Raw genomic sequence first — 27,792 nt, forward strand, 5'->3', positions numbered from 1 at the left:
TGGTAATAGTGGTTTATTGCAGATGTGCATGGAAAAATTGCCAACATTGATCTTTTTCTCCATTCAGTCAACAAGCAGACTGAGCTACAATGCAGCGTTCATCTGCGTTTTTAGTTGCAAAATAGTGATGTTTTTATTCCGAGCAACTGGGCTGGAAAAAATACTAAGTAATGCCATCAAACAAGAGAACTGGGCTATGTCGTTGCAAGCATTGAGAAATGTGATTGTCCACCACCTTATTCCGAGAGTACAGGACAAAACATATGCAATACTAAGGCAAACACTAAGACACAAAGATAATTGTTCAAATCGCAGTGTAACCAAAATTACACTTTATTAACATATATAGTTGCATTAGTATCCTTCACTGACAGTCTTCTCTTGTCAAAGAAAGAAGAGCTTTAGCTGAACAAGATTGTGCCTCACTTCCATGTGCAAACAATGTCACTCATGTGATGACAGGGGTGAGCGGTGATAACCTTGCTTGTTCACACGCAGCGGTTGCTTTTTGTGCGCATTATGAGCACTGTTGCGTAGTGTAGACTACTTGAAATTCAGTGTCTATCCTGTCCCCTCAAAATTTGACTTGCAGTGTCATGTTTCACAATATGCAATGCTAGTAGCATAGACTGGCATTTTTGTTATTACTGTTTGTGCAACACTATCTTCATTGGCTTTCTTCTGTGCAGCTGCACATTGGCAACACGCCTCATACCTTGACAGAAGATGACTTCAAGCAGCTGGCCAAACGCAGTGAAGGTTTCAGCGGAGCTGACATCTCGGTGCTTGTGCGCGATGCCCTGATGCAGCCCGTGCGTAAGGTACAGACAGCAACCCACTTCAGGAGGGTGCGAGGGCCATCACGCAGTGACCCCAACGTCATTGTGGATGACCTCTTGACGCCCTGCTCTCCCGGTAGCCCCGGTGCTATCGAAATGTCATGGATGGATGTGCCAGGCGAGAAGCTCCTTGAGCCGACGGTCACCATGAGCGACATGCTCCTCTCCCTGTCGACTGCCAAGCCGACCGTCAACGATGCCGACCTCGACAAATTGAAGAAGTTCATGAATGACTTTGGCCAGGAAGGCTAAACGAAAAAATTGTAGCGTTGGGAGGCAGTGCAAAACGATGCGCCACACTACTGACCAAAGCTTTTCTGGTCATGGCTCGGCCTCCTCCAGCATTGGCATCTCACTACTTGCACTCACGTATGACGATGAAAGCTTTAGATGTGAACAGCAGAGAAGTGATGACTCTGAAACTGGCCAGTGTTTGACCATCACTGTTTGGAGGACTTGGGCATTGCGAGGGCTGTGTCTCAGTGTAGGCGTCTGTCGCCATGGCCGCAAAAGCTTTCATCTGCCATTGGTTTTTCGGCAGATAGCTCAGCGTCAAAAATGTACCAGCTAGTGTGCACCAACTTTTCCATGCCCACCCTTTTCCCCTAAATTTAATGGCTGTGCTCATAAAACAGACTTGTCGCTTTTGGCTGGTAAACAAAAAAGAGCTCTGTTTTAATCCAGCGAGGGTGCAGCATCAATGCACCTTAACAGTTTGGGAAGCAGCAGGACATGCGTGATGACTTATCGCAGCTGTTTTGCCAGGCAGAAAGCGTCAAATCTTGTTTTTGTGTGCACCATCTCCCAATTTCAGCAGGCCATCTGTGCTAGCTGTGTTCTTTCACATGACGCTCGTGGCACTCTGCAAGCTTTACAAGCCTGTCGCTAAAGTGCAGTTTGAAGTATGACACCTTGTATAAGAGAAAGTGAGTCTCTTTTGGATGTCACTATTATATAAGAATGACAGCAAAATTAAGTACGGTATTTATGCAAACTTCCTTATAGCATGCTTCTCAAAAGAGAGAGAGAACGCTCAGTGCCTAGATGGGTGGCACACAGAATGGCTAGAAGCCATCAGTTGAGTAGATTGCTACAGCTTTGGCTGCTTGCCAAAAAGGTGATGGCTAGCAACTGCTTCACTAGTGAAAATAGCGAGGCAGTGACATGGTGTGGTTGTGCGACATGTTGCTAACTGCTGGTGATGGTTATTGTTCCAAGCAGTCCTGAAGCACTCTGCAAAGTCTATAGATTGCTTGTTGTTGTTACGGCCTCAGTCATCATTCCTGCACTGGCAGCAGTTTAGATGTGTCATATTTTTCTGAAAGCTTTAAGCACGCTCCTTCACACATGTCAGGCACCGTATGAAAATGTAGCTCCCTCAGAGACTGTGCTCTTTGTGATGCTGCTGAAGAACCGTTGAGGATTGTTTTCTTTTTATGTTATTGTGCTTTGTGACTTAAAAAAAAAAAAAACAGGAAACCTCTTGGGCAATACATGAATTGCCAGTTCTGAATGTAAAATATGTCATATTTCATTTGGTTGTTCAAATTGGGAAGTGGTTGGATAAGCTTCTTGACACAAGAAAGTACAATAAACTGTAAAGATGGCAGAGTTGTTTCTGAGCTACATCAAAGCACTGTAGACACAATGTGTCATTATCCGAATGCCAAGGACAAACACCAATGTGCTAATCCATACCAGTCAACAAAACTTGTACTCGAATATCAATGTAAAGTCACAAACACAGGAGCACATATCATTAGTCATTGTTTTATTTCGGCCAACATAACAGTTAAAGAAGACAGTTATTTTTTTTTTTTTTTCATTCTCAATACAAGGAGACTATCGACTTTGTACAAAAAATAGTATTAGCAGCAGATAAATTAACACTTGTGTATGAAGAGTAGCCCAATGAATGTTTGCAATGGAATGGAAGATGAGAACTCTCACTGGGAGCAAGTACAGGTGATTAGTTTCACAGAGGTATCTTGAGGAAAGAAAGCTTACGAGAAGCTGAGTACTATTACTGTATGGTACATTTTGTGAAGGATTATGGTACAGTGGCAACAATTCATCGTATATGTACAAAACTTGGCACAAGAGAGTATTTCTCGCAAATAGCTGCATTAGCATGTGAAAGTGCCATGACAATCAGTTAAAAAAAAATTCTATACTGTGTCTTCTCGTTTCATGCATTAATACCCGTCTTTCAAAATGCAAAGGGTCAGCTTATTAAAAATGTGGTCAGTTTAGGAATTTTGTGGTTAACGCTGGTCCTTCAAAAACGTTTTTGGTGAAAGAAACACAAGAGGTAAGAATGGAATTGGAGCACATATCACATAGTCTGGCACTCGATCTCGCATTTAAGAGCTCAAACACGCAAAAACAGGCACAGGAAACCAGCATGCATGCACGCGAGGCTCCAACTTTTTAAATATATGCACGGCGTGGCCACACACCTTCTAGTGTAAAAAACTTTACAAAGGCCATCACACCTAATACACAACTCAACAAACAACGACATGTATAAAAAAAATATTTGTTAAAAAACAGCCCTGAGTTTTGAAACACGTCCGCCTCGGCAAAACGCCTCGAATTTGAGACCAACATCCCCGCCTTGGCAAAAACGAACTTTCCGGAATGACAGTCAGTCAAAGAAACAAACACACCGCCAAGAGGGACCCGCTCTCAAGGTAAAGACTTGAGAGTTAGGATGAGTGTTTATTTTCATGTTTTCCTTTCTGAGGAAGAGATAACACACACAGCCTATCTCTAAATGCATCCGCTAGGGCAAAGGAACCTTATGAGATGCCATGATATGCTGTGTGATATGTTAGACAAAATGATATGCCCAGGCAGCAGAGAGGCATCAAAGGAGACCAAATGGGTGGTACCAGGAATGGTACCGACAGTTCGCCCGACTTTTGGTTCGGAGAAGGTGGGGGAGAACCTCTATTGGGGCAGAAAAACAGAATCTCTATTGATCTCAAAAGTGCTTACATAGCAGTTTTCGACCTACTCCCCCCTAGTGTGAACAAATTTAGCAATCAGTTGACCGCTTCTAGAAAACTTGAAATTTAATATGCATGTTCCTTCTTCAGTACTCGCGTGCTGTGGTCACGTTCCAGTGCCGCCAATGTTGCCTCGCTTGCTACCTGGGCAAACATGACCCACAATGTTCCAACCTCGAGCCAGGTGCACGCAACATCGTCTATTAGAATGCAATACAGACAGCCTCAACTTGCCACAGAAAACCGTGGTAGCGAAATCACCTTCAAAGTAGGGCATGAGAATGTTCCCAAGACAACAAAAGTCTGAGGCACTGTAACGTAGTTAACCGCGAAGCGAATCCAGTGGCACTCGGGAACACGTCTGCTCGGCTGCTTTGCAATTTCAGCCTGCCCGTGTACCTCACTCATTATGGAGGGCATCATTCTCGCAAACCTAATGTTGTTCCCTGCTCAGCAAAGTCCTTTTTTTCCCCCCCAGAATGCCAACTGCGTTCAACACATTATTAGGATGATGTGTGTAAGGAAGGAACTTGGGTGCGCACAACAGCACAATCTGTCATGCCACTATGGCCAGGTCAGCTTCGTCTTCCGAGCTGCTGCGAGGCCTGACCGTCTGGTACTTGTCGGGTAAAAGCATGTCTTCTTCATCGGACACTTCGTACCTGCGAGAGAAGCAAGAGCAAGGGTCAATGTTGTCGGCCTTTGCACCCATAACGCTGCCATGCCGTTAAACGCGTACCGACACACATTTTCAAACTTGTGGAAACTACCCCATGCTTTGTGAAAATAAAAGGATCACACTTGGCAAGTAATGAAGGTTGGAAAACATAAAATATTGTAATTTTTTACTAAAGTTGGACACGACATGCCAGGCCAGGGGTCATTAACATTATTGTGACGTCATGACAGCAAAATTTGCTGATGTCATGTAATAGTAAGGTTAGGTATGATGACGCTGATCATGAAAAAATACAATAAACAAGAACGTTGTGCACATTTCTCCTGGCTATTGCAGCTGCAGCAATCGTGGGAACAAAACGAGCCATTGTGTCATGACATCATGACACACTTACCTCCCATGTACCAGAACTGGAACTGGTTTGTAGAAACAAGTATATTACAGTAAATTATTTAGCATGCATGGGTGCACACCCTAAATAATATGCACCCCCCGAAACCACTCCTAGCCCCAGCGAGTAGTGGTAGGGTTTAGAAGGCTTGGACCTTCATCTAATGCAAAAGAAGAGTCGAGAGTGTCATATCAGTATGCCTTTACGCAGAAAGATGAGTGTAGTTATCTGGACAGAGAGTGGACAAACAAGAGGAGAAACATGGAACAGTGCTGACACTGAATAACAATAATGATTGGGGAGGCAACTCTCAGGATCTTGCACATCATAACCAGTAATGGAGCTGGAGTTCATTAACTGTAGTCCCTTGTACACCTCGTACACCATGGTATGGCCCCGGGCCAGGGCTGTGCTGCTCTACTTTTTTACATTTAGTAAAGAAGGTGAGATGCTTTCAGTAAAGACAAGAACCTCAGATAAGGTGTGTAGATCTTGTGAGTTGTGGGGCTAGGTCCTCATAATGCACTTGCCCAATACCTCTTTGGCCTTTATACCTCATTGTGCTCCTGTGCATCTCTATATAAGTGGTCCTTAAAGCACAGACAGAAAGCCAACAGGATCGGCACAAATTGCAGCAAAGACAGTAAATTGCTACAAAATGGCTACATAACAGCTAAGGTATCAGCAATAAGCCTTGTTCCTCCTTTTACTTGCTCCATCATCCATGAAGTTGACCTCGCCCATAACACCGAAGGACAATGGTGCCCACTCGTTGCTAAATTCATGCAAAACAGCAGTAGTTTACCGCGAAGCGAATCCAGTCGCACTCGGGAATGTGTCTGCAATAAATATTGACGGCCCATTGAGCGAAAAGGCCAGCGTCTGTTGCCTGGACAAGCGAAAAACGGCACCTAAATTCCCATTGGCTGCAACGCCACGTCACAAGTGTGCCTCGACGGAGGAGAGCGGGTGAAAGGGAACACCTGTTGCTGCGCTACTGCACCAGGTGTTGCACGAGGGAAGAGGGCGTTGCTGCGACTCCACGCAGCGGCGCACCGACGGGGGGGTTTCGGGGGTTGTAACCCCCCCCTAAGGCAGACTTAACCCCCCCTTTTGTTTAACCCCTTTTCTTTCCTTACGCATTTGAGTACTGCAACTAAGATGTAAGACGCGCAATCATCTGCACACTTGCAAAAAGCGCATTTTTTGACACTTTCCCGTGAAGAAATTGAAATTAGTGCTGTTTAGATGGTATTGGCAAACTGTCAACCCCCCCCTGGCAGAGATCCTGAGTGCGCTACTGACTCCACGTCACCCTCACTCTCCCTTGCAGAAGCCTGTGTTATCAGCGCGTTCCTTGTCTGTGCAAGCTCTCGCCTGCGTTCTAACTGCACCTTGGTAACACCAAATCAAAACGCGCCAATTCAACGCCTCCTAGATAGCAGGCCTGTGCCCTCTGCTTTATGATGTTGTGCTACTTGAACCAAAATTTCCATTGCCAAGCCTGGCATGACGAAAGCGGTGATGTCAAAATCGGCGTGGTTACTCGGGAGCTTCTATGGCAGTGGGGCAAGGTAGCATGACATCACGGATCGAATTGCACCGGCCTTGTGGCCAAGCGTCTCAACGCGCTTGCTTGCCAACGAGGAGTTCATAACTTGAAGGACGGCTCCGCGGCATTCAATTGAACATTAATGCTTTCGCATTCACCTCTCATAGGAAGTGCTTAGGTGTCCTTGGATTTTTTATTTATTGGAATAAGTATTCGGCACCTGACATTGATACAACAGTTGTGCGCAACTCATGTTGCATGCTTACAACTTGTTGACCAGGCTTTCCTTATTGGTGCAACAGAATGATTATCATGCCCATTGCAAAGTCAGTTTGAAAATGTTTTTCTGAGAACATTTTCTGTTGACTAAAATAAAAATAAAGTTTCATGCAGCTGCAAGTTTAAAAATTACGCAGATTTCACATGCTGTGGGAATCAATCTTATGCAAAGCATTTTGCAGGTAGCTGGCGATCATCGTTTGATGTTTTGTAAAGTGTTACTAGATCGTGGAAAGTGTTTGTGCATGGCGAGCAATCGTGTGTACGATGCAAGCATGTATTTGACAACAGCAAGGTGAAGGGATGATGAATAGCTGTATAGCAGTATAGTACTGCAGCTACGAAATGTTACGACCTGGTCCAATCCGAAAGGTCGTGCACTGGGCAAACTGGGCCGGTCCCAAATGCAATGTCACATAGCATCTCAAAGGGCTAGCTGCCACTACGGAAGGGTGGGAGCAACTGGTGCACTCTTGCATAAGGGCGCACACGCCAGCCATGTCAAAGCGCTGGATTTCATAGTGTGGCAAGGGTGGTATTCTCTCACGCCATAAATGCATTTGTTGCCTAATGGACAGGGCATGGGGCTGTTGTGTAGGTGGACCTGTTCGAAATCCCAACAACGATGTATTTTTTTTAATAGAGCTCAAATGAAGCGAGACAGGAAGATGCCTACCTACCATAAAGTGCTTCACATTTTAAAATTTTGCAGTCAGTTTCGTGATGAACAAAAAAAGTCGGTGGCGATTTAGAGGTAGATGCGAGAGAAATGAGGTGCACTATGTCACACCTCTTTGAAGTACCGGATGCATGATTTGAACCGCATTCACCACATTGCAAAGTGATGTTCTGGAGCTCGCTCGGCACATGTCCTGCCTCTTCGAGAAGCAAAGTGCAACTGACGGTGATGCGGAGCAGTCTGAGGAGACTGCCTTTTCCCTTTCTTGAGCGCCCATTCTCCAGCTGCTCTGCTCCGTCTCCTTCCCGCCCAGCTCCAAATGGTTTCTAGACTGCCCACACTCTTCTAAGCTCTCCCATTGGTAAGCTCTAGGATGGCTCGCCCATCCAGTGTTGCCATTTTAGTGATTTTGTCGCTAGGTTTAGTGTCAAGTTTTTGTATGTAGTGACTGGCGACACATTTTTAGCGACGTGACAGACTAATTTGCGACATTTTAGCGACTTTGAAGTTAGGAAAGTCACTTCAAAATGGCCTTTTAGAATGCACTTTAGATTCAAAAGCTACATGTAAGCTGCAGAAATTGAGTGTACGACGCATGGGCTCTGTCACCATGAAGAAAGAACGGTTGCTTTCACACTACTTCACAGCATGGTGGCCTTCACAGTATTCACAGTGCGCTTGCAAAATTCATGTTGTTGAGTTTTTTTTTTTTTTTTTGTAGTCTTTATGAAACATTTCAATGGGTCTTAATGCTGCCAGTTCTGTACTTTCACATTCGAGTGGTAGACATTTGGAAGAGTTGCAGTAAATAAATTTACCAAGACCTATTGCTCTAAATTTCATGGCAATATTTAGAATGCAGCAGGCGAATAATAGACAGGTCGACCATAGAAAGGCGTAGATATTGGAGTGGCTGTGCTTGTTCACACGAATCTCATGGCTTTTGGACAAATTAATACTGCACGGAGATTTCAGGCAGACCAAGGAGCAGAAGAGTACCATTTGACCAGCATAAAGGTCATTGAATTGTTTCGCCGTGTTAACATGCTACCAAGTGCGTGTACCAGAATTTAGCTCTCCATTCAAGAGTGCAGAGACCTAGAAAATATGCAGGGATAAGTGGACTGTGTGCCATTGTGTGTTAGGAAGATCAGATTACTCGTGTTCTTCTGAACATGCTGAATTTGTAACCTCACAATATGAGGTAAACGCTGAATTTCAGCAGTCATCGCCCATTGTTATGCAAGTATAGTGGCAAAGTAAAAGCCCACTACAGGTTGTTGGTAAATTCACTGTCTATTCCTGATCGACACGGACCCTAGAGAAATGCAAGAGGTTTCAGTAAACGGTTTATACCACGCTAGCTATATTATAGTGTTCCAAAGAGCTATATTACCTAGAATTCACTCAAAAGCTTTAGTGACTTTGCAGAAAGATTTAGCAGGCATTTAGCGATATGCTTTAATAAATTTTGGCAACACTGCTCCCATCCCCTCTCTACCTCTACCACATGACCGACTTCACACACATACACTTTTTCACACTTCGACACTTTTAATGCTAACACATTAAAGAACACAGGGTTGCTTGGCGTGGAATGATCCCGTAATTACAGCATCACCTGCACCTTCTTGCCCCCTACGGCATAACCATAAACTTTGCACAAATATACTTTACAAAACACCACAACCATTGCTGATGGCAACATTAGTTTGACAGGTGAGCTGCTGTTATGTTACTTGTGCATTGAAACATTGACCCTGTTTCAGCCAAATTATGAACCTATGACGGGTCTTGCCAGACAGCACGGGCACACGCTTGGTCAATCTCTTCGGGTATACCACTTTCAGGGTGCATTCATTGAACACGCCAGGGCAGGATGCCCGTTTCTTACTGAGGTGTCATGCTGGATGTTGCATCATACAAGAGTGTAAGCATCCCTGAAAGTGATCACCCAAAAATATGGCCCAGGGAGTCTCCGGTCAACAGGCGATTAAATTCAGTCTACACCACTTGTACTTTTCATCGTCATCTTCCCATTTATTTCTGCCACGGGATGAAGGCTTCTACCGGCACTCTCCCGTCTTGCATCAGCCAACTCATCCTATGTCTGCAAACTGCCTGATCTCGTCAGTCCATCTAATCCTATGCTTTCTTTAATTGTGCTTCCCTTCCTTGGGAGCCATTTGCTACTCCAGTAGACCGACAGTTACGTGCTCGCTCTACACGTCACATAGCCTGTTCAATCCCACGTCTTCACTTAATCTCAATAAGAACGTCGTGTGCCCACATTTACTTTCTAACCCGTTTCACCATCTTCCGTCTTGCAAAGTTATGTGCTGGTTCCAGCTAGGGCTCCTATTCTAAAGCAGCCTTTCACACGGCCTACGCTCATTAGTGCCTTGCCATAATCAGAGCAACTGCTTGTGAAGCACACAGTGCATGTGAAAGAGCAAATAAGCATTCCAATTTTTTTAGTAATGGAGCAATTAAGGGCTACATTATAGCAGTAGTGAGAAAACAACGACGGCGATCAGCTGAACAAGTGCAAGCAACGGGCGTGATATGAAAGTAGTGTGCAGTGGACAGTAATAAAAATGAATGAGCCCAATATTGGAAATGTTCCCTTGACGCCACCCCATCGCGGTGGTCAAGTGGCTTTGGCATTCTGCCACTGAGTGGGAGGTTGTGGGTTTGACACCAAGCTATAGCAGCTGCACTTCAATGGTGGGTGAAATGCAAAACGCTTGGCCCTCCACTATGGCATCTGTCATGGCCCCTGTGTTTCATTGGGACGTTAAACCCCATCAATCATCAATCAATCTTTTACTTGATGCCAGCTATTAGCGTTTCAGGCCAGTAGCACTTGAGAAAGTAAACAGCGATAAAAACGATGCTGCGAGAGAAGACCACCGGTTCCTGTGCCTGAATCATTGACAGCATTTAATGAATATATGTAGCATTAGGATGCCTCCTGCTGAGTCGCGGAAGCCACAGTATACCAGTTGAAGGTTGTAGGGGGAGCTGCAGAGGTTGCTGAATGTGGGAAGGTAATCTCTGGCCACTTTAACTGTCTCTCACTCAAGTCCAACACCTGATCATTCTTGCTGCCTTGAGCAAGAGGTTACAGCGCGATCACTGAATGTGTACTAACATGCAGCACGGTTTCATCTGATGTGCTGAGCATTGCAAGTATCGCAGGCACTGCATGGACCTGCCCTATGCCAGTCTAGCAGTTTGCAGAGTAAACAGAAGGCCTTTGATTCAGAGAATGCTACTGAGAATCAGAGCAAGGTGTTCCGGTGACAGCCTCCCTTAACCTTGACTAGCCAGCTGTTGCCTTGACTAGCCAGATGTTCATGACCTACAAATCTTCAGCTCCTAAATGGGAACAAGACTAGGTAGAGAAAGCTGTATTCTGAGGCAGTGTGTCAGTATTCAACAAGAACAAATTGGTGTGTCATCGCCCCTTATTTTAGACAAAAAAGTTAAGCACAAAAAGTTTACAGCAAGGCAGCGCACTTCAAGGAACTCTCACAGCTGCATCCAATCAAGTGCACAAATGGCAGCTGTCATCTCTGCAATACCTACACTCTACAGGACACCTCAGGATGAGAGACAGTTATCATTCCAAGTCAAGGGTTGCACAGCGAGAAAACTTGCAAATGTTAAAGGCATCTTTGCACTAGATGCTGGTCAGAAGCTTGCAACTTTCTTGAATAGATGTTTGTTTCAGTTATTTTATAAGAAGCACAAAAACTTCAACCTGGGGCAACAAATGGTACGTGTGAAAGTCACCTTGAATTTTCTGGTCTCAAACATCCGTCAATTCAACTCTGGTTAATTCCATCCTGACCAAAGGTCCCGGCCAGCTCAAACTTTCGTTATTTCGATCCTAAAATTGTCCTTCGCCAGATATTTTGAATTTGACCGGTCAGCATGGGCTTGTGCCTGACCCCTATGGTGACCCCAATAGCGACCCTTTTAGTGACAGTATGTCTCGATGGAGCTTTGGTAACAGTGAATGCGTTAAAACACATCATCTCCCATCGAAAACCCTATTTTCTGCTTGCCCTAAAATATTTTCAAGCAATAACGGTAGCTTACAATGTCTGATTATGGTATTTACCATATTCTAACGCAAGACCTCTCTTTTGTCCAAGAAAGTTTAACCAAAAACCGCATTCGCGGCATTTGTATGCTTTACCGCATAACAGGCCTCTATTGCGGAGAAGCTGACTTTTGAAAAACCGTGCGGGAAAGCCGAGTTTAGGAAACCGGCTGCCATTGTGCTACACATATTAGACCTTTGCCCAGTTTTCTTGCTAAAAAAATCGGGTGGGCGTTAGATTTCTACTTTGTTCAGGTGCCTTATTGTCATTTCTATGTCAGTTTTCTACTTTGGACACATATCAAGCATTTGATTTGGGGGCTTGTTGGAATCGTGCAAAAACTGCGAATTGATTCAGCAGTGCGTTCTAAGGTTTTTTTACTGCATCTTGTTTAATTCGACCCGCCAGATAACTTGATCAATTTCGTCGGTCCCATCAGGATCAAAATAACGGAAGTCGACTGTATACACTTTTATGTGCAATTCAGATGTTTTTGCTAGGAAAGTCGGGCCACAGGATGTTGAAAGCTTTTTACAGGCGCACCAGCAGAGGTTACTCACCATGGCTTGGAGCTCTTTTTATTCTTTCTTGCAGCGAGGGTCATTTTTTGGTCTGGAACACAAGAGAAAGACAGCACTGTGAATAACTTCATATTTTATGTGCAAAGCAGAGTGAGCGTCGTTGTGGAGGAGGAGGAGGGTGCAAGGATATGCAACATTAATAAGAATCTGCATTACCAGTGAAATATCTTGGAGGTCTATTGCGAAATAAAGCCACAATTTTACCCAAACATGAACTATGCCATGGATCCAGCACGAATGGCAAGGGTAGGCACTTCTCTGTACCAGCACGCAGCAAATCAGAAACTGCTCTCCTTCCTGATGCTTGAAATCAACTTCAGAAAGTATGTGCACTGGATCCATGGCTTAAAACCACAGCGTGCTAGACCTGAGGCCACCCTCGCACAAAGAACTTTACCCATGCACTAGTGAAGAGCATCACTCATAGTAAGTTGATGCCACAAAGTAAGATAGACAGTAGTCGTATGCTTATGACTGCAAACTTTCCTTTCCAGATAACCAGGACGAACAAGGTAGTAATTGCTATTTCTGCCTCCAACACTGCGTTTCACATCCTTAATGACTGTCAAAATTGTCAAGGTTCAAACGAGAGTTCACTTTGACTTTAAGCTCCGCATAACGTGTTCCACGCTTATTTGATTCTGTCGTCTCCTGTCAGGCTTTTCGTGTATACTGTCTTTTCTCAAATAATGGCTACACAAACAGCAAGAACAGTCGCTGAAACATTGAGAATTCCTTGGTATCTCCAAGCTGCATGTTTCTCAAGTATGCTTGTGGTTAAACCGCACTTTTGAGGGGAGATCTCTACTAGCTCTGCCTTATTAGGCCTGAACTGAATGTGGGACAAATGTTTGTCCTGACAGGGTCGACTTGACAGTCGGGAATCTTTCGTGAATATCAGGATGACTGGCAACCCTGCATGGACAGTGCAAGGGTGACACAAGGATGAGAACGAGACAAAAACAGTTCTTGTCCTCTTCTCGTGGTTGTCCTTGTGTTGCCTTTGCGCTGTTCATGCACAACTATGGATTACCAACTAGCCCAGACAGCCACCTTGCTAGCTGCATTCACTTGGGACACATTGTGAAACGTAGGTCTACCTAGTCTACCTCTTTGCTCTCTCCCTTTGCTTACTCTCTCTGGCAATAATGCCTTTTCACATGCCGTCTCCTTTCCTTTCGTGCCTCTTCTTTTCACTTGCAGAATGCTGTCTGCTTGCAAGTGTGCAAATTCAACAGCTTGCTTCATTGCATACATGTGTACGAACGGTGCTGTGCCACAGGTATGGTGGCCACGCTAAGGAAACGGTGGAGAGCACCGAGCTTAGCCCAGTTGCATGTTTGCACGCTAGGTCATTCGGCCGCAGTCATAGCCACTAGGATTGCATGACCTGGCCAACTTCACTCCTTCCTGATGTCAGAGTTGGTTACATGCTTTGTCAGTGACTGCCACACTCTTGCCAACCAATTAACGTGGTCACTTTAGAGTGAAGGTAACTAAACATCAACAAAGACTCACTTTTCCACTGTTGCTGCTGCTGCTACTACTGCTGCTAGGGACAAGTGACGGCTGGGATTCCTGAGCAGTTGCCGTCTCTTGGGGCCCCTTGGTCGTGTCTAGTGGTGGACCGGCGACACGCTTTAGTGCTTCCTGAGCTGCTTCTTCAATCTTGCATAGTGGCGGCTGCCGAGCGCTCTCTGCCTTGGACGCTTCGCTCGGGGGCGACAGGGCGCTCTCGGTCTTGGAGACTTCGCTGGGAGCGGGTGACTGCCGACCACCCACCGAGGAGTCAGGTGTGTGGAGCAGCAGCTCGGTGGGTGACAGTGGCTTGGCCAGGGAGAAGGCGCTCGTCCTGCTGAGTGTCACGGAGCCCCGTCGACCATCTTCGGTCTGCGATGCTGATGATGCAGGTCGTGAAAGTGTTCCTGAAATGGCAGGACACAATTGACTGTCAAGCTAATGAGCGTGACCAAAATCGAGATAAATGGAACTCATTAGGCAAAAACTAAAGCATTTTAAGAGTAATTAAGATGGTAAAATGAATGTGCCCGTAGCATTAATGAATGGCCACCCATTCTATACTCTCAAAAGCATGAAAGATTAGCAGCATGAAAGCTTAACATATTTCTGGTGGGAGCATGCTCAAAGGGGACCTAAATGGGAATTATAGTCTTGAATGTATGTTGCAGAACCTGTTGTGTAGGTTACTGCTGTGCCATTCTGTCTGAACGTTGAGCTATAATTTATTTATAAATTGTGAAACAAGACGAGATGGCTGGTGACTCCATTGGCGCTGGTAGTAGGAAAGCCACAAGTCAATAAGTCAACAAGATCACGAGCCACAAGTCAATAAAACATGTGGTTTGTTGATGCCTTAATATTTTTGTTGACCGAGTTGAAATTCAATGCAGTCTTGTTTCATTCTATCTTTACTTATATTGTACTTAAAAAAAAAAAGCAAGAACAAACAAGTTGCAACACTGGTATTCTCAAGTAGCATGCTGAGCAATAGTTTCGTGTGAAACTTGGCCTGGACTATTTTGAACATGGTCTCCTGTGCTGTACTGTCTAGAGCCATGACTCCACCATGAAGTGGATTGGAAACCATGTGACTTTGACTGTGAGATAACGTGTAGGGTTTAGTGGCAGAAGGGCCAGGTCTGGCCAAAGAGCGCTATGCATTTGACTGTGTGATGTGCTGGACTATGACAATTCCAGCAGATTTAAATGAGCATCCTGAATTCATCGTCAATGAGTGCAACCTGTTCGTGTTCAAACAGTCAGCTACCACCTATTACATCTGTGGAAAACTACGTCACTTATGTACTCCTACGTGTTAGAGCACATTGCTATACGTATCTTTTTATGTGTTTATGTTTTCTGCAATTATGTATTCCTTTTTGTAACTTTCACGTTACTTTCTGTGAGCTGTTATGGCAGTGATCTGCATTCTCTGTGTATGCAACCTCATGTAGTACTCCAAAAAGGAGCCTTTAAGGATTTAATTTATGATGGTGCACATTATGAACAGGCTGAAAATAGATTATCTACTTTATCTGCACAGAAATTCACGAACATTTCATGGCTGTAACTGGCTGCATCGTTATATCACTACCCTAATTTTGCTCGTTTTCAGGGTCCTCTATCACTTCCACCAGCTGAGGTGCACGTGATATCACGCTTGAGACTCACAGCCACTGCCTTTGAGTAGAAAAGTAAAAGTGATATCTTTGACTCGTCTCATTGTTTTAAATGCCACTAGAAAGGAGTAATGTGCTGCAGTGAGGAAAACACCCACTAACCTCCAGTTGTCTTGGATACGACCGAGTCGGCTGCAGTATGCTGGGTTCGGTGAACCGTTGCGGAGGTAGAGCAGCCCGTCTTCCGAAGGCGTGCACTTGTCTTCCTGCTCCTCGGCAAGAGGCATGGGGGACCGCGGAGGCACCTCTTCACATGGCGGAGGCACCGGTGGCGGATCCCTCCGCGGCAATGAAGGAATCGGCGGTGGCGGCAGTGGTGCATTCGAAAACAGTTCGTTCCCCTTGACGGGGCTCGGCACCGCGCTGTCTCTGCTTGGAACCGCTGGGGGCTCCGAACCTGCGCTACGCGTGTATGTCTCGCGAAACTCTTCGGGCTTATCTCTTCGCACTTGCGCTGCTGCTGCTGCTGCTGTTTCTGCTTGGACTGAAAGCGGCTCTTCAGGGAAAACTTGAGCAGGAAGCCACTGCGCTTTTTGGCGCTGGATGCGCCGGGCGAGGAGGCTTCAGCCGGGGAAGATGTGCTTTCAGCTGCAACGGCTTCAGCACCGTCGTGCTGTTCTTTCGGCTCTTCGGCGTCCTGGACGAAGACCTCTCGAGCGGGAACTTCCGAGGATGAGACTGCGCTCCCCTGGGACGTGTCGAGAGGACACCTTTCTGCAACGCTGGTTCCCCGAATCAGGTCTGGCTCGGCGAGAGTCATCTGCTTTTCGGCACTTTTTGATTTGCCATCGTTTGCGCTGGCTTCTGCAACTTCTTCCTTGGGCGCAATCTCGGGCACGTTCACGTGCGAACACTCCTGGGACTGCTGGAATTTCACGCTGAGCTTGTAGCTGCTCGAGCTATTAGGCAGCTCTGCAATATTTGTCAGAAAGATGGCTCTGGCCCTGCCACCTTCCTTCGAGGCACCCGAGCTGGAACTGCGTAAGTGGCAGTCACCATTCGCTTGCCTCGGCTGCCGCCTTTGCGCCACATGCAGTACCGCATTCTCGTTGGATCGAAACGACCCCGAAGAGCTGCCGCAGCTGTCGTGGTGCAAATCATCTTCCGCGTCGCTGCTCGATGGCTCCAGCACCTCGAGAACAGAGCACGTCTGGCCCTCCTGCCTCAACTCAGGGTTGTTCTCAAAAAGCACTTTCAAGCTGACATTCTCAGGTGCAGATTCGAGCTGTTCGCGATAGTTCTTAGCCCGCAGTCTGGATGCTCCTTGGCGTATGACAAGCGTGTTTGAACTCCTGTTTTTCTTTGGAGGGGCCTGCTTTTCACAGAGGCCATCCAAGAGACCTGGACTTTGTCCCAGGAGCAGACTTCTTGCTCCCAGGGCATGAGACTTGGCACGCGCTTTGTTGTGGCTAGTGAGCTGACAACGTTTCGCTCGTCCTCGGTGCTCTCCTCTTCACTGTCGTTGGACACTGACGTTCCAGAGGATGAAGCTGGCCTCAATGGCTGCACTGGTGGAGTGCTGCACTTGGCTAGCACTTGTGCAAACTGGGACCTGCAACACGGCAACATTCAAGACGTCAAGCACACCGCGTGCTGCATGTCCCAAAAGGGGCAAGTGAGGCCTGCTAATCTCATCAAGTCTCCTAGACTTCTCATAGAATCTGTGTGAAAGCTGTGAGCAGTTTTGTTACAATGCAAGGAACACTTATCCTTCGGGAGTAAAGTTAACCCTTTCAGACACCGCTTTATCCTGTTGATTAAAAACTTACTTTCACCACATTTCTTGCATCTTGAGAATCAAAGAAGGTGTACAGCTGCAGAAAAGATTAAGTATTTTCAATTCTTTAGTGAGTTTTGTCAAGTTTATAGAATGTGGACTCCACATAAAACTCACCACAGGAACATCAAATATGAGAACTTCAACTATTTCGTGTTTTGAAAAGCTTGAAAAGCTTTTATCCAGCCACTTGAAATTATGCCTAGTGCATGACATTGTGAAAAACAATGAAAGACGTGAACCCACTACATACAACACACTGATACCGAGTAAAAATATCCAATAGTCTACCTTCCCACTCATTTTGCTAAAACATTCTACACATGTTTTCAAAATTGCAGCACAATTCCAATCATAAGTGTTTCAACATGTTGCAACATTTGAAATATAATTGCTTTCATCATGCTTTTGCTGTTGACTATCTTGGTGTACACAATTGTGTACCCAGCGTCTGAAAGGATCAAGAATATCAAAACAGTAAAGACACTCTGAGAGTGTGGCAGTTGCATAGTATGCGTTAATGCATCTTTATGAGAGTCGTACGGTATCACAGAGAGATTAGTCATTGAGGGCTGCCACATATGGGCACGTGCACTGTACATAGCATCATTACAATCTTACCTATTTCATAAAGCACTGACAGCAGCACGTTTTCAGGCACTGTGTGTAAAATAGTTTACCTCTGAACAGCTTGTACTTAGCTCATTACCCACTCACTATTGACACAGTTAATGATTGTGGTGAAACACTGCTGCTGCATTCATTCTCCATCTGATAAGAGTGCTGCGTGAAACCAATCTAATAATGAATATTGCAAATGAGCTTTAGCTGAGGCAAATATTTATACTGCCTACAACATCACTTCCATCAATACCTGAAGAACTTAACAAGAATGACTACAGTAGGCTTTTATTCTTTGACTCTGGCAATTTTTCGGTATATTTCGATCCCACCAAAGGCCTGCCGATTTCTATGTATTTCTATGGGCCCAAACTTTCACTATTTCGATCCTAAAATTGGCTTTTGCCGGATAATTCGAACGTGCAAATTCAGCACGGATGCACCTGACTTCTATGGTAACGCCAATAGCGACTCCTTTAATGGCAGCATCTATCTCGGCGGATCTTAGTGGACAGTGAATGCGTTAAATCACATGTCATCTCCCGTCGAAAAGCCTATTTTCGGCCTGCCCTAGGAAATTTTAAAGCAGAAATTGCAGCTCAGTATGTCTGATTAGTATACTTAATTGATTCTAACACATGCATTTTTTTTTTTTTGCGAAATAATTGGGCCGAAAGACCCGATACCAAAACCGCCTTTGCGTTGTTGTATGCTTTACTGCCTAACACGGATGTATTGCGGCAAAGTTGACTTAGGAAAACCGGCCGCCGTTGTGAAACGTTTATGCAACCATTCCCTATTTTTATTCCTGAAAAATTTCGTTCGTGTTAGATTCCTACTTTGTTTAGGTGCTTCAATGTCATTTCTACATTAGTTTTCTACTTTAGACATCCAGAAAGTGGGCGCGCTGTTGATTCGGGGGCGTGTGAGAATTGGGAAAATATTGCCAAATGAATCAGCGGTGTGCTTTGACGTTTCTTCTGAATCTTGTTTAATTCGACCTGCCGAATAATTCGATCAATTTCGTTTGTCCTGTCAGGGTCAAATTAATGGACGTCAACGATATAAATGGCTTACTGCTTAGTGCTAATATCTATGCTGTGTGCCTGATCAGCAGTGTAATAGTAATTAGCTTCTTCAAAAGTGCTGGCCATTTCAATCTCTTCCTCACCTTTGCCTTTACAAACACGCTTCAATGCTAAATCTTGGGTGCTAGTTTAATTTCGTTGCAACTGTGAGCTGTTGTGCAACTGATGTATGATGACATCTAATTAGAGACAAACAGGCATGCTAAAAAGTGCAATAGACTTATGCCAATTATAAATATGCTTAGGCTGGGTGAACAGATTCAATGCTACCGGAGACAAGGCAGTCAAAATGTAGATGTGGAATGCATCTATACAGTTCAAAGTGTAACTATCCCCATACACTGCTGACTTCATCTCAACGTAGCAGTGCCAGCGCCAATAGATGCATGCGGTCGTTTCCTTTGCTGCAGCATGATCAAACCCTCTGCTTTCTTTGATCTCTAGTGTACAAAGCCGCATCTCTTACTGACACAAAATTACAATTCTCAAATACTGGTGCCGTTCACTTCGTCTGCACGCTTTGATACCTCTGAATAATCATTAATAGTGAACAAAGGCTAGAGCACATTTTCATTTGGTTTTTTAAAGATTGCATGCGCAGCTGGCTTCAAACCATAGCCACTCACAATGCAGTTTGAACAGGGCACAATTGTATGTGGCTCAAGTGCTGCACAGAGGCATCATATCGCTAAGCATGCATATTTTGGCTTGCCAGACAGCTTTGTGGCTTCTTTGGGGCTGCATGGGTCAAAAGCTCACTAGATCTGGAAGAAAAACAGCTAGGATGGCAACGGGTGGATCCATTTTTTTGCGTAGCACGGAATTGTGCCCCGTTTAATTTAAATCATGCAGACAAACAAAAGTTGAGAATTTCAGCCACTTGCCTAATTAGCTCCATAGGAGAGCGTGTTTCGACAGCGCCCTTGTTCACTCGCAGGCGCCGCCACTTTTCCTCCAGCTGCAGCAGACGGCTTTCTTCTTCTGGAAGCAGTTTGAGCTGGCTGTTCTCCAGGAGTGCCTGGAGCTTGGCCTGTGCCTGCTTGCTGTCCGGAGTCCTGCAACCCAAAAGCAGAGCGCCAAGACTTGTAGAATACTGAACCAAACGAAAATGAAGCATGCTAAAGGCGAACTGGTCTCGTAAGTTATAGCATTCCATTCTATTTGTTCATTCTAGACTTCATTCTAGTTAAGTATCAGTTCAGTTAAGTAGAAGTGACAGCCTGTGAACTCGATCCCTATTTTATCAGTCAGTTTAGTAACATGCTCTTGATCCTTCGCCTCTGCTACCATCTTCATTCCTGTGTAACCCTATATAGTGAAGCATTTTCAATTCTAATTTCTTTTTTCGTAGCATAAAGGAAGGAGCAACTACAACAAGCTACATTTAGTAGCTTGACACCATCGCTGAACCCTACGACATGGTAGCCACAGTTAGAACAAAACAGTCATCATCTTGTCTGCAATACAATAAAAAGGGCATCAATTAATCAATTTACTTATTTCTACTTCAAGAAAGTGGAAATAAGCTCTAATCTAGGGCACTATGTTCAAACTAATCACAGCCTAAGAGCAAACAGAACCCACAGCTCTCTTGCAGGCAAACAAGGTGCTTATATGAACAATGACTTCACAAAAGCAGGCAGTGTCAATCATATGAACCACTCATAAATGAACAATTGCAGAGAGCTAAATTGAAGCGCTGGGTTGCTCTGAACCAGCAACTGCAATTCTTTTATTCTACGTTCAGCTCAAGTTCCAAAAATATCAGTTCAGTTCTGGCTGAAAGACTGGGTTGAGTGTGGCTTTTCGTATGGCTCAATATGCATACTTCGCCTGTGACACAGCTTACAGTATAGCCTGGGCGTTAACATAACCTCATATGCTGTAATTTAGCTTTCTTGTCACTGTTTTGAGCAAACATGTTTCAACAAATCACACATTTTTTGTGGTTATAACATAGTGTACTAATTGCACTGGTTTGTTGATGCCCAGAGCTGTCTTGTTTTATTGTAGCCCTCTCAATATTTCCGTTTCCAATGATGCATTTTAAACTTGTTTTTGCCTCTTCCCTCTACAATGTATGTTATGCACCTTGAGGGTACTTCAAGTAAACAAATAATTATGTTACAATTACCATGACAAAGAGGTGCTGTTGAGCCCAACATGCCATTTCTGGACTCACCCTGAGAGAGAGTTCCACGGTAACGATGAAGCGCTGTCAGATTCAGCCCTGTCTGAACTCAAGTTGCCCGTGCACACAGCCTGGACATACTGCAGCGCCTCTTCTTGCCTCCTTAGCAATCTTCGTGTCAGTACGAGCAACTGCGTAGCAAAATACAGAACGGACATCACGTCAACAAACTGGCAAAAGCCATAACTGCATTCAATGTACGTAAAAGACAATGGAGAAAGGAAAGCCGGGCTGATTTCTGGGTATTGCATGTGAGGCTTGAAAGATATTGATGCGAGCACCAAGGTCAGTTCCTTTCCGTTCAACGTTGTTTCCACGGCCAGCTTCAAATACTCTCCGTGTCTTACACATCACTTGTAAACACACACAATCAGTGTTCCAGTGATTGCACTTGATGCACATTGTGTGGTCGTAGCAGAAAACATCACTGGAGTCCACATTGCAAACTCAAACAGGTAGGTCTGTTCTGCAAGTGCATAAGTATTCATAATCCCAGACATGCCTTGTTAAACAGATTCTGTTTAATACAGACCTCTGTTAAGCCCAATTTCATAATAAGTTGAGCTGTTCGGGGACACTTGTTGAACTTCCTTCAATTCTTTGCACTTCTTTACGTTCAATTTTGATGGGAAGAACATACTACTCTTTGTGTTTATTTTAAAGGGAGTCTACTGTAACTGCGAAGTGAAATGGCTCATGCTGTTATTCTTACTGTTAGCTTTTGCACCATAAAACCCTACATAACTAACAAATTAACCAACTACCTAACAAAATCTTACTATTAGCAGTCCTATATTATCTCTAAGCGACAGGCCACTAGAAGAAAATTAGCAGATGTACAACTGGATTGGAATTAGTAGCTGGCACATGCAAGGGCAATGCCCTCGTGTGTGGAATGCTTTTCGCGAAAACTTGTAATTGGCTGGAGCAGAAAACTGAGTCTATAAATGGTTCTGCATGTAAAGAATAAAGACCTTGGCAAGACAGCTACGACACATGGGGAGGAGCGCACTCACCTCTTTGAATCCATTCTTCACCTCTGTGTTCTCCACTTGCAAACTGCAGTTCAGAAAGAGATCTATTAGAGCTTGAAATAAAATTTCGTGCACTTGTCAGCTGCACTACTACAACACTGATCACAATGAGCGAATGCTCAAGTGTATAACAACACAAGTTGGTTGGCAACCATACATCAGCACTTTTGGAGCTGACATGGAAGCAGACATGAAGTCATATAAAAATATAGTACTTGTTTTCAGGGTGAGGGGATGTTTTCAGTCACAGACACCGTAAATGCCTCACTCAAATTGGACAACTTAACTCATTACGTTCTGTACAACTACCTAGAGAGTAATTGTGAACAAACTGCTTACCTGTTCCTAATGCTCCATTTATACAAATTCTGCAAATGAAAGCAGCTGTTGCCTTGATGAAGGCAAACGCCCCCTCAAAGTGCTGGCTCCAGGCAGATTAAAGTTGAATTAAACTCTGAGATTTATGTGCCAAAACCACGATATGATTATGAGACAAGCCATAGTGGCAAGCTCCGGATTAATTTCAACCACTTGGGGTTCTTTAGTGTGCACCTAAATCTAAGTGCACAAATGCTTTTGCATTTTACCTCCATCTAAATGTGGCCACTGTGGCCAGGATCAAATCCATGACCTCAAGATGAGCAGCGCAATGACTGATGCATCCTTTTCTCTTTTTAAACAGTGAAGCTCTTTAAGCCAGCTTTAATTTGTGGCTTGTGGTTCGTATTATGAAACTATAAAGAAAACAAACTTTCTTGCCAAGGCGGGATTCGAATCCGCGTACCCGCAGTACCAAGGCGAGCATCGTAACCACTAGGCTATACAGCCACGCTTGCAGAACATGCATTTATGCGAACCATAGGATTGCATTCGAGCGTCGTCGTCCACAGCTGGCGCATTCGCATGCTCTGCGAGGTGAAGAAGAGGTTTTGCGCGCTATGGCCAGGAGAGAGATAAAGACAATGAGGGAGAGAGAGTCTGCTGGAACGCGTTGTCGGCACTGCAACGCGGTGTCGGTGTTGCAAGCTGCTGTTATGCAACGCGCAGTGACGGTCGTAAGTCCGAGACGCACGAAAATAAATTATCATCATCATGAATAACAAGATGAAAAGTTTGTGCACACTTCCGGAAAATGCTGGGCTACAATCGCCTAGCTTTGCTGTTTCAAGCGTTGCGCGGCCGAGTGCAAGGTTAAGCGTATTTTTCTTCTTTTCTTTTCTTTTTTTGTTACCCTTGATGACTTGAAGCCTTCCTGTGACCCCTTTAAATTGTTTGTAATGTCCCATCTGTGCATTTAATAAACCATGCTTCATAATGTGCCGTGTCATGACGGAAGCTTTCCTAATATTGTGAAGAGTAGAACTTGAGATAAACTGCTACTCTAAGTATATAGTAGCTGTTTTGCATTTTAAGTGCACTCCCTGCCTCTCCCAACACCACTAGTGCGAAAGATAATATTGCAGACATGTGGCCACCCATGGAGAGATCAGTTAAATGCTTGGAACATGTGCATTAAATTTTGGACATTAGGTAGGACATATTTCTTGGTGCTCTGCCACTTCATCTCGGCAGAGCAGCCACGGTAAGACAGCATGGCAGGTCCATCCACACTTTGACAGATAAAGTAACTTATGAACTGTCAATGAATTCTGGCTCAGACAAAAGCAATGCTGAGGGAACCAGCTTCTATGTATAGTATAAAATGTCCACTGAACCAACACTTCAAAAAAACTCAGCAGAGGTTGACGAGCAGTCAGAAAAAAATAATAAACGAGAAAGCATGTCCATTATTCGAAAACTTTCAGAAAAGGACTCAATTCGTATTCGATACCGTCTCAAAAAGCCGTTTTCAGATGTATGCCAATCTGAGCAACCGATACATCCAAGCCAACGAAGCTACATAAGCGACTTCTCACATCCTTTGTTGAAAGTATCGGAGGTAATACTAGTGGTCTGCTTGCTGGCTGTTTTTAGTGATCATTCATCACCAACACCCTGGTCATACGGCCACTTCAGGATTCCCATGCAGGCAGCATTGCAGAACCAGGTCATCAACTTTCAGCCACAGCTCACAGCCACAGCTTTTTCAGCCAGTAAAACATGACGAGAGAAAGCAAAATCACGGATTAGTGGCTAAAAAAGAAACCACACAAAGAAGTGCTGTCTGCTCGAGTGAGGTATACGGAAGGTAACTGTTATTTTATGATCATTGATAACTACGTTTGAAAGCAAAAGTTCGGAACTCCAACGCAGGTTGCGCTGCTGGCTGCTCTTCGATTAACATTCGATGCCAAGCATGCCGCAGGAAAACAGTTGTGGTAGTACCCTTAACAGCTTCGTTGTAAAATTACTATTCACACACCCCATTAAATGTCAAGGACATGGCAAGGCTGCCCACCTCTGGAAGTGTCCCTCTAGCAACACCTGGTCGGCCGAGAGCCCCAGGCAGACTTCCACGGTGAGGAGGTAGTCGGCGCAGGATTCCTGGCTGTTTTGCAAAGCGACGCCGTACGGTCGCAGGCCCTGCTCGTTCTGGACTGTGACGTCAGCACTGTGCAGTACCAGCGTCTGTATGGAGAGTAGCAAACATGAAACGAGAAAGTTACATAAGTGTTGGTAAACTTGAAGCGTGAAGAAAAAACAGGGACGATGGGACGGGCACGAACCAAGTGCTAACTTCCTACTGAACTTTATTTTGAAACAGTGCAACTAGTTTTGTATTTCACGTGTACTTTTTTTTTTTTACATTATTACGGTGCTGCAATAACTGGTGCCCCTGTCTTTGATCAGATCCATTAGTGTCACTGGCATCACCATTGTGATTATTACGCCTGCCACGAACCCACTGTGACGGCTCAATGGCTATCAGCATGAGGTCATGGGTTCAGTTCTCAGCTATGCAGCCATGCTCCACTCAGAGCTGAAAGAAAAAAAAAAAGTTTGTGTATGATCAGTGGGTAGACGTTAACAAACACAAGTGGCTACAAATGGAGTTGCAGCCTTTCAGTGCGGCATCTCTTATTAGTGCATGTGTTTGAATGCATGAAAATTTTAACATAAGTGATTTGCACACTCACAAAGTAGTAGACACTTTTGAGACCCACCAAATTTGTTAGAGGGCCTCTGCTGACTGTAATTAAGGAAGAATCCTTTTATGGCTTTGGGACGATAAATTGTGTCAACAAATTATTTTTGTCGCGAGTGCACACTTGTAGGGTCACTAGAGATAAATTATTTAAATTACCCTTCTACAACACCAAAGAAGCCACTATAACCATGAGAGGAGTCTGGATAAGCCAGAAAATACACAAAAACAAAGATGGGTGGCGATGCCATGAGCCATCACATCATCAAATCTGATGGCGTCTGATCGAGCTTAGCTAATTTCATACCAGTAAAGATGGACTATATATTGTGTTCTAAAAGGGCCAAGGACTGAACCTTCCAAGGTTCAAGAGCATTTACGTAGCCATACTGTGCCAAATACAAGAAGGTACAGTCGAATCTCAATGTAACTAACATGGATGTAATCAATTACCGGATATAACGAAGTAGAAAAATCGTCTCACCGCCTGTTAGTGTAACAGATATATGTTAATAATGAATGCCAGATATAACGAAGCTATTCTCGTGTCAGATGTGACTACTCTGTAACGAGGTTCAACTGTATACTTTGAAATCCGTGACGCCACGCTAACGCACCGGCGCTGGGGTGTCAGTGCGAATTTCAATAAATGAAACTTTGACGTTCATTTTTCTCTGCTAATAACGTACTTATTGCCACAAAATTTATGAAAATAGAGTTAAGGTTTTCAAAGAACGCTCACAGGCCAACTGCAATGAAATTTCACATGGGCTAAATTGGCCAGAAATGCGTAGCATATACTACCAATGTAATTATGGCAAAGCCACAGGGCTGATAATTGACTGAATTTCTTATTGCCAGCCTTCAGATAGCACCTATGCAGACGACGCGTGCACCTGGCAGTGAGCAGTAGTGATGCGGGTATGGCAGAAGTCTCAGAATTTAACACGACCGATGATCTCTCAGTTGCACCTAGGTGACAAGGGCTCGCTCAACATTTGCAAGCTGATGAGTGTCTCTCTCGGCATGCTTTCTCGTTCCGCACGTGATTTGAGCTATTGCAAGAATGCCAACGTGTTGCGTCGCTGTCGGGTGCTTGAACACGTACTCGAACACTGAGTACGTGTTGATGACTGAGCAGTACACAACGCCGAGCAGAGGAAGGCAGGACATATCTTTGCTGTCCCAGCTTTTAGGGTGCAAGTGTGACGCGGACCAGCCAACACACACAAAGCATGTAAACTGCAGTCGACGCAGCTGCACAGGCTACATTATGCGAGCACATTCACATACCCGTGCAAGACCTGCTCGCCAAATACTTTCACGGGATGACTATAACTACTATAAGTCGTGATGGCGCAGGAAAAGCAAAGGTAAGTTGTATTCGGGGGCGATACACTCGAGCAATCTTTTCTGGTGCTGCTTCATCTTCCGAGACATTTCGCGCGTCTCTACATCGGACGCATCGAAGTAGACTTTCTGACACAGCGCCCGAAATGCTGTCAGCAGGAGCTGCGTGCTGCATTTGTCACAAAGGAGAATACGACGTGGTGTCCATGGTGCAGAAGCGACGGCAAACTATGCCGGAATGCGATTCTGCCAGAGCGAAACGGGCGAAACTTTACCGCAGCTGGAGTCGCATTTTTTTTTTTTTTTGGTATGAAAAACATTGATGTTTGCGAGCGTTTGCGATGCATTCACTAACATTTCGAGCGTAAAATTTTCCAGAGACTACTCCACGTCTAAATTATTTGAAACTGGGCTTTCTATGTGGTTGGAAATTTGTTGAAGTTGGCCTCCATTCAGTCTAAACAGATTTGTGTTTCTCTTCAGTGTCTCCTTTAGAACTATGCATGCACTTCCCCCAACCCTCTTGCAAAGAGAAAACAACTGACTTGTTGTATTGGTTCTGTTTCACAATGTTGTACACATCATGCATCATGCTGTGTAATTTTGTGCTTGCAGTTCAGCTGCACTGCGGTCAAGTAACAGCAAGGTAACGCACCTTAATGACTGGAATGTGTCCGTATCTTGCAGCCAAATGCATTGCTGTGTTCCATCGCAGTCCTTCCGGTTTATGTTCAGCTGGTTGTTCTGCATGTACTCGGCCAGCCAACTGACTGTTCTCTCCTGCAACAGTGGCAAAAGGGCATGCATTACATGAACTGTGAAAGGACAAGAAGTTTGGTGAGTTGCTTTGCATTCACCCCACTTTAAGATCACCACAAAAGGACAGGACAGCGAGTGAAACAGATGTACTGCCAAATCACTACTCTCAGTTTGAGTCATGAAATCATAGAATACATAGTATATGGCGTCTAGCGTACCACAATGGACAACAGAGCATTTAACACTTTTTTTTTTTCTGTGTGTTCTAATCACGCCTTATGATGTCTTGTCCTTTATTGCCCTGTGTCACATGTGCATGCAATGAAGTGAGAAGCCAAGTATTTGGCACTGTTCCGAAATAAATTGGGTTGCGAGTCAGTGCTACGTCTCATTTCTTGCAATGTCCTGTCCTTAATTATGTGAACTATGAGACATGCATGTTAGGTTCTTTAGTGTGGGACAAAAGCAATGTTTTGCATGGCCTGAAAGGTCAACATGAAGATACATACCTGCCCATACTTGGCAGCCAAGTGCAGAAGAGTTCTATTTCCTTCACTGGGGTCT

The 27,792-nt window shown here is 44.6% G+C and overlaps 2 protein-coding genes across 4 annotated transcripts in view; one reads left to right on the forward strand and one right to left on the reverse strand.

Annotated features, from left to right (window-relative positions):
- LOC119455399 (vacuolar protein sorting-associated protein 4) overlaps positions 1–27,792 on the forward strand; it is a 105,421-nt gene that overhangs the window by 1,269 nt on the left and 76,360 nt on the right. Inside the window, exon 2 of one of the 2 annotated variants that reach the window (XM_037716806.2) lies at positions 690–2,448. The exons of the other annotated variant lie outside the window; for it this stretch is intronic. Coding sequence (XP_037572734.1) covers positions 690–1,091 — 402 coding nt within the window. The 3' untranslated portion in view covers positions 1,092–2,448. Of the gene's footprint in view, positions 1–689; positions 2,449–27,792 lie in introns of those variants that run through there. 2 annotated transcript variants of the gene reach the window in all.
- The window catches only part of LOC119455403 (uncharacterized), a 210,586-nt gene continuing 186,596 nt past the window's right edge, over positions 3,803–27,792 (reverse strand). The window contains exon 16 of one of the 2 annotated variants that reach the window (XM_049668751.1): positions 3,803–4,512. In XM_049668751.1, the coding sequence (XP_049524708.1) occupies positions 4,407–4,512 (106 nt within the window). In that variant the 3' untranslated portion in view covers positions 3,803–4,406. The remainder of the gene's footprint in view (positions 4,513–27,792) is intronic. The other variant, XM_037716807.2, reaches the window with a different exon arrangement.

Source organism: Dermacentor silvarum, chromosome 6, assembly GCF_013339745.2.
Source record: "Dermacentor silvarum isolate Dsil-2018 chromosome 6, BIME_Dsil_1.4, whole genome shotgun sequence".
NCBI classification, from domain to species: domain Eukaryota; kingdom Metazoa; phylum Arthropoda; class Arachnida; order Ixodida; family Ixodidae; genus Dermacentor; species Dermacentor silvarum.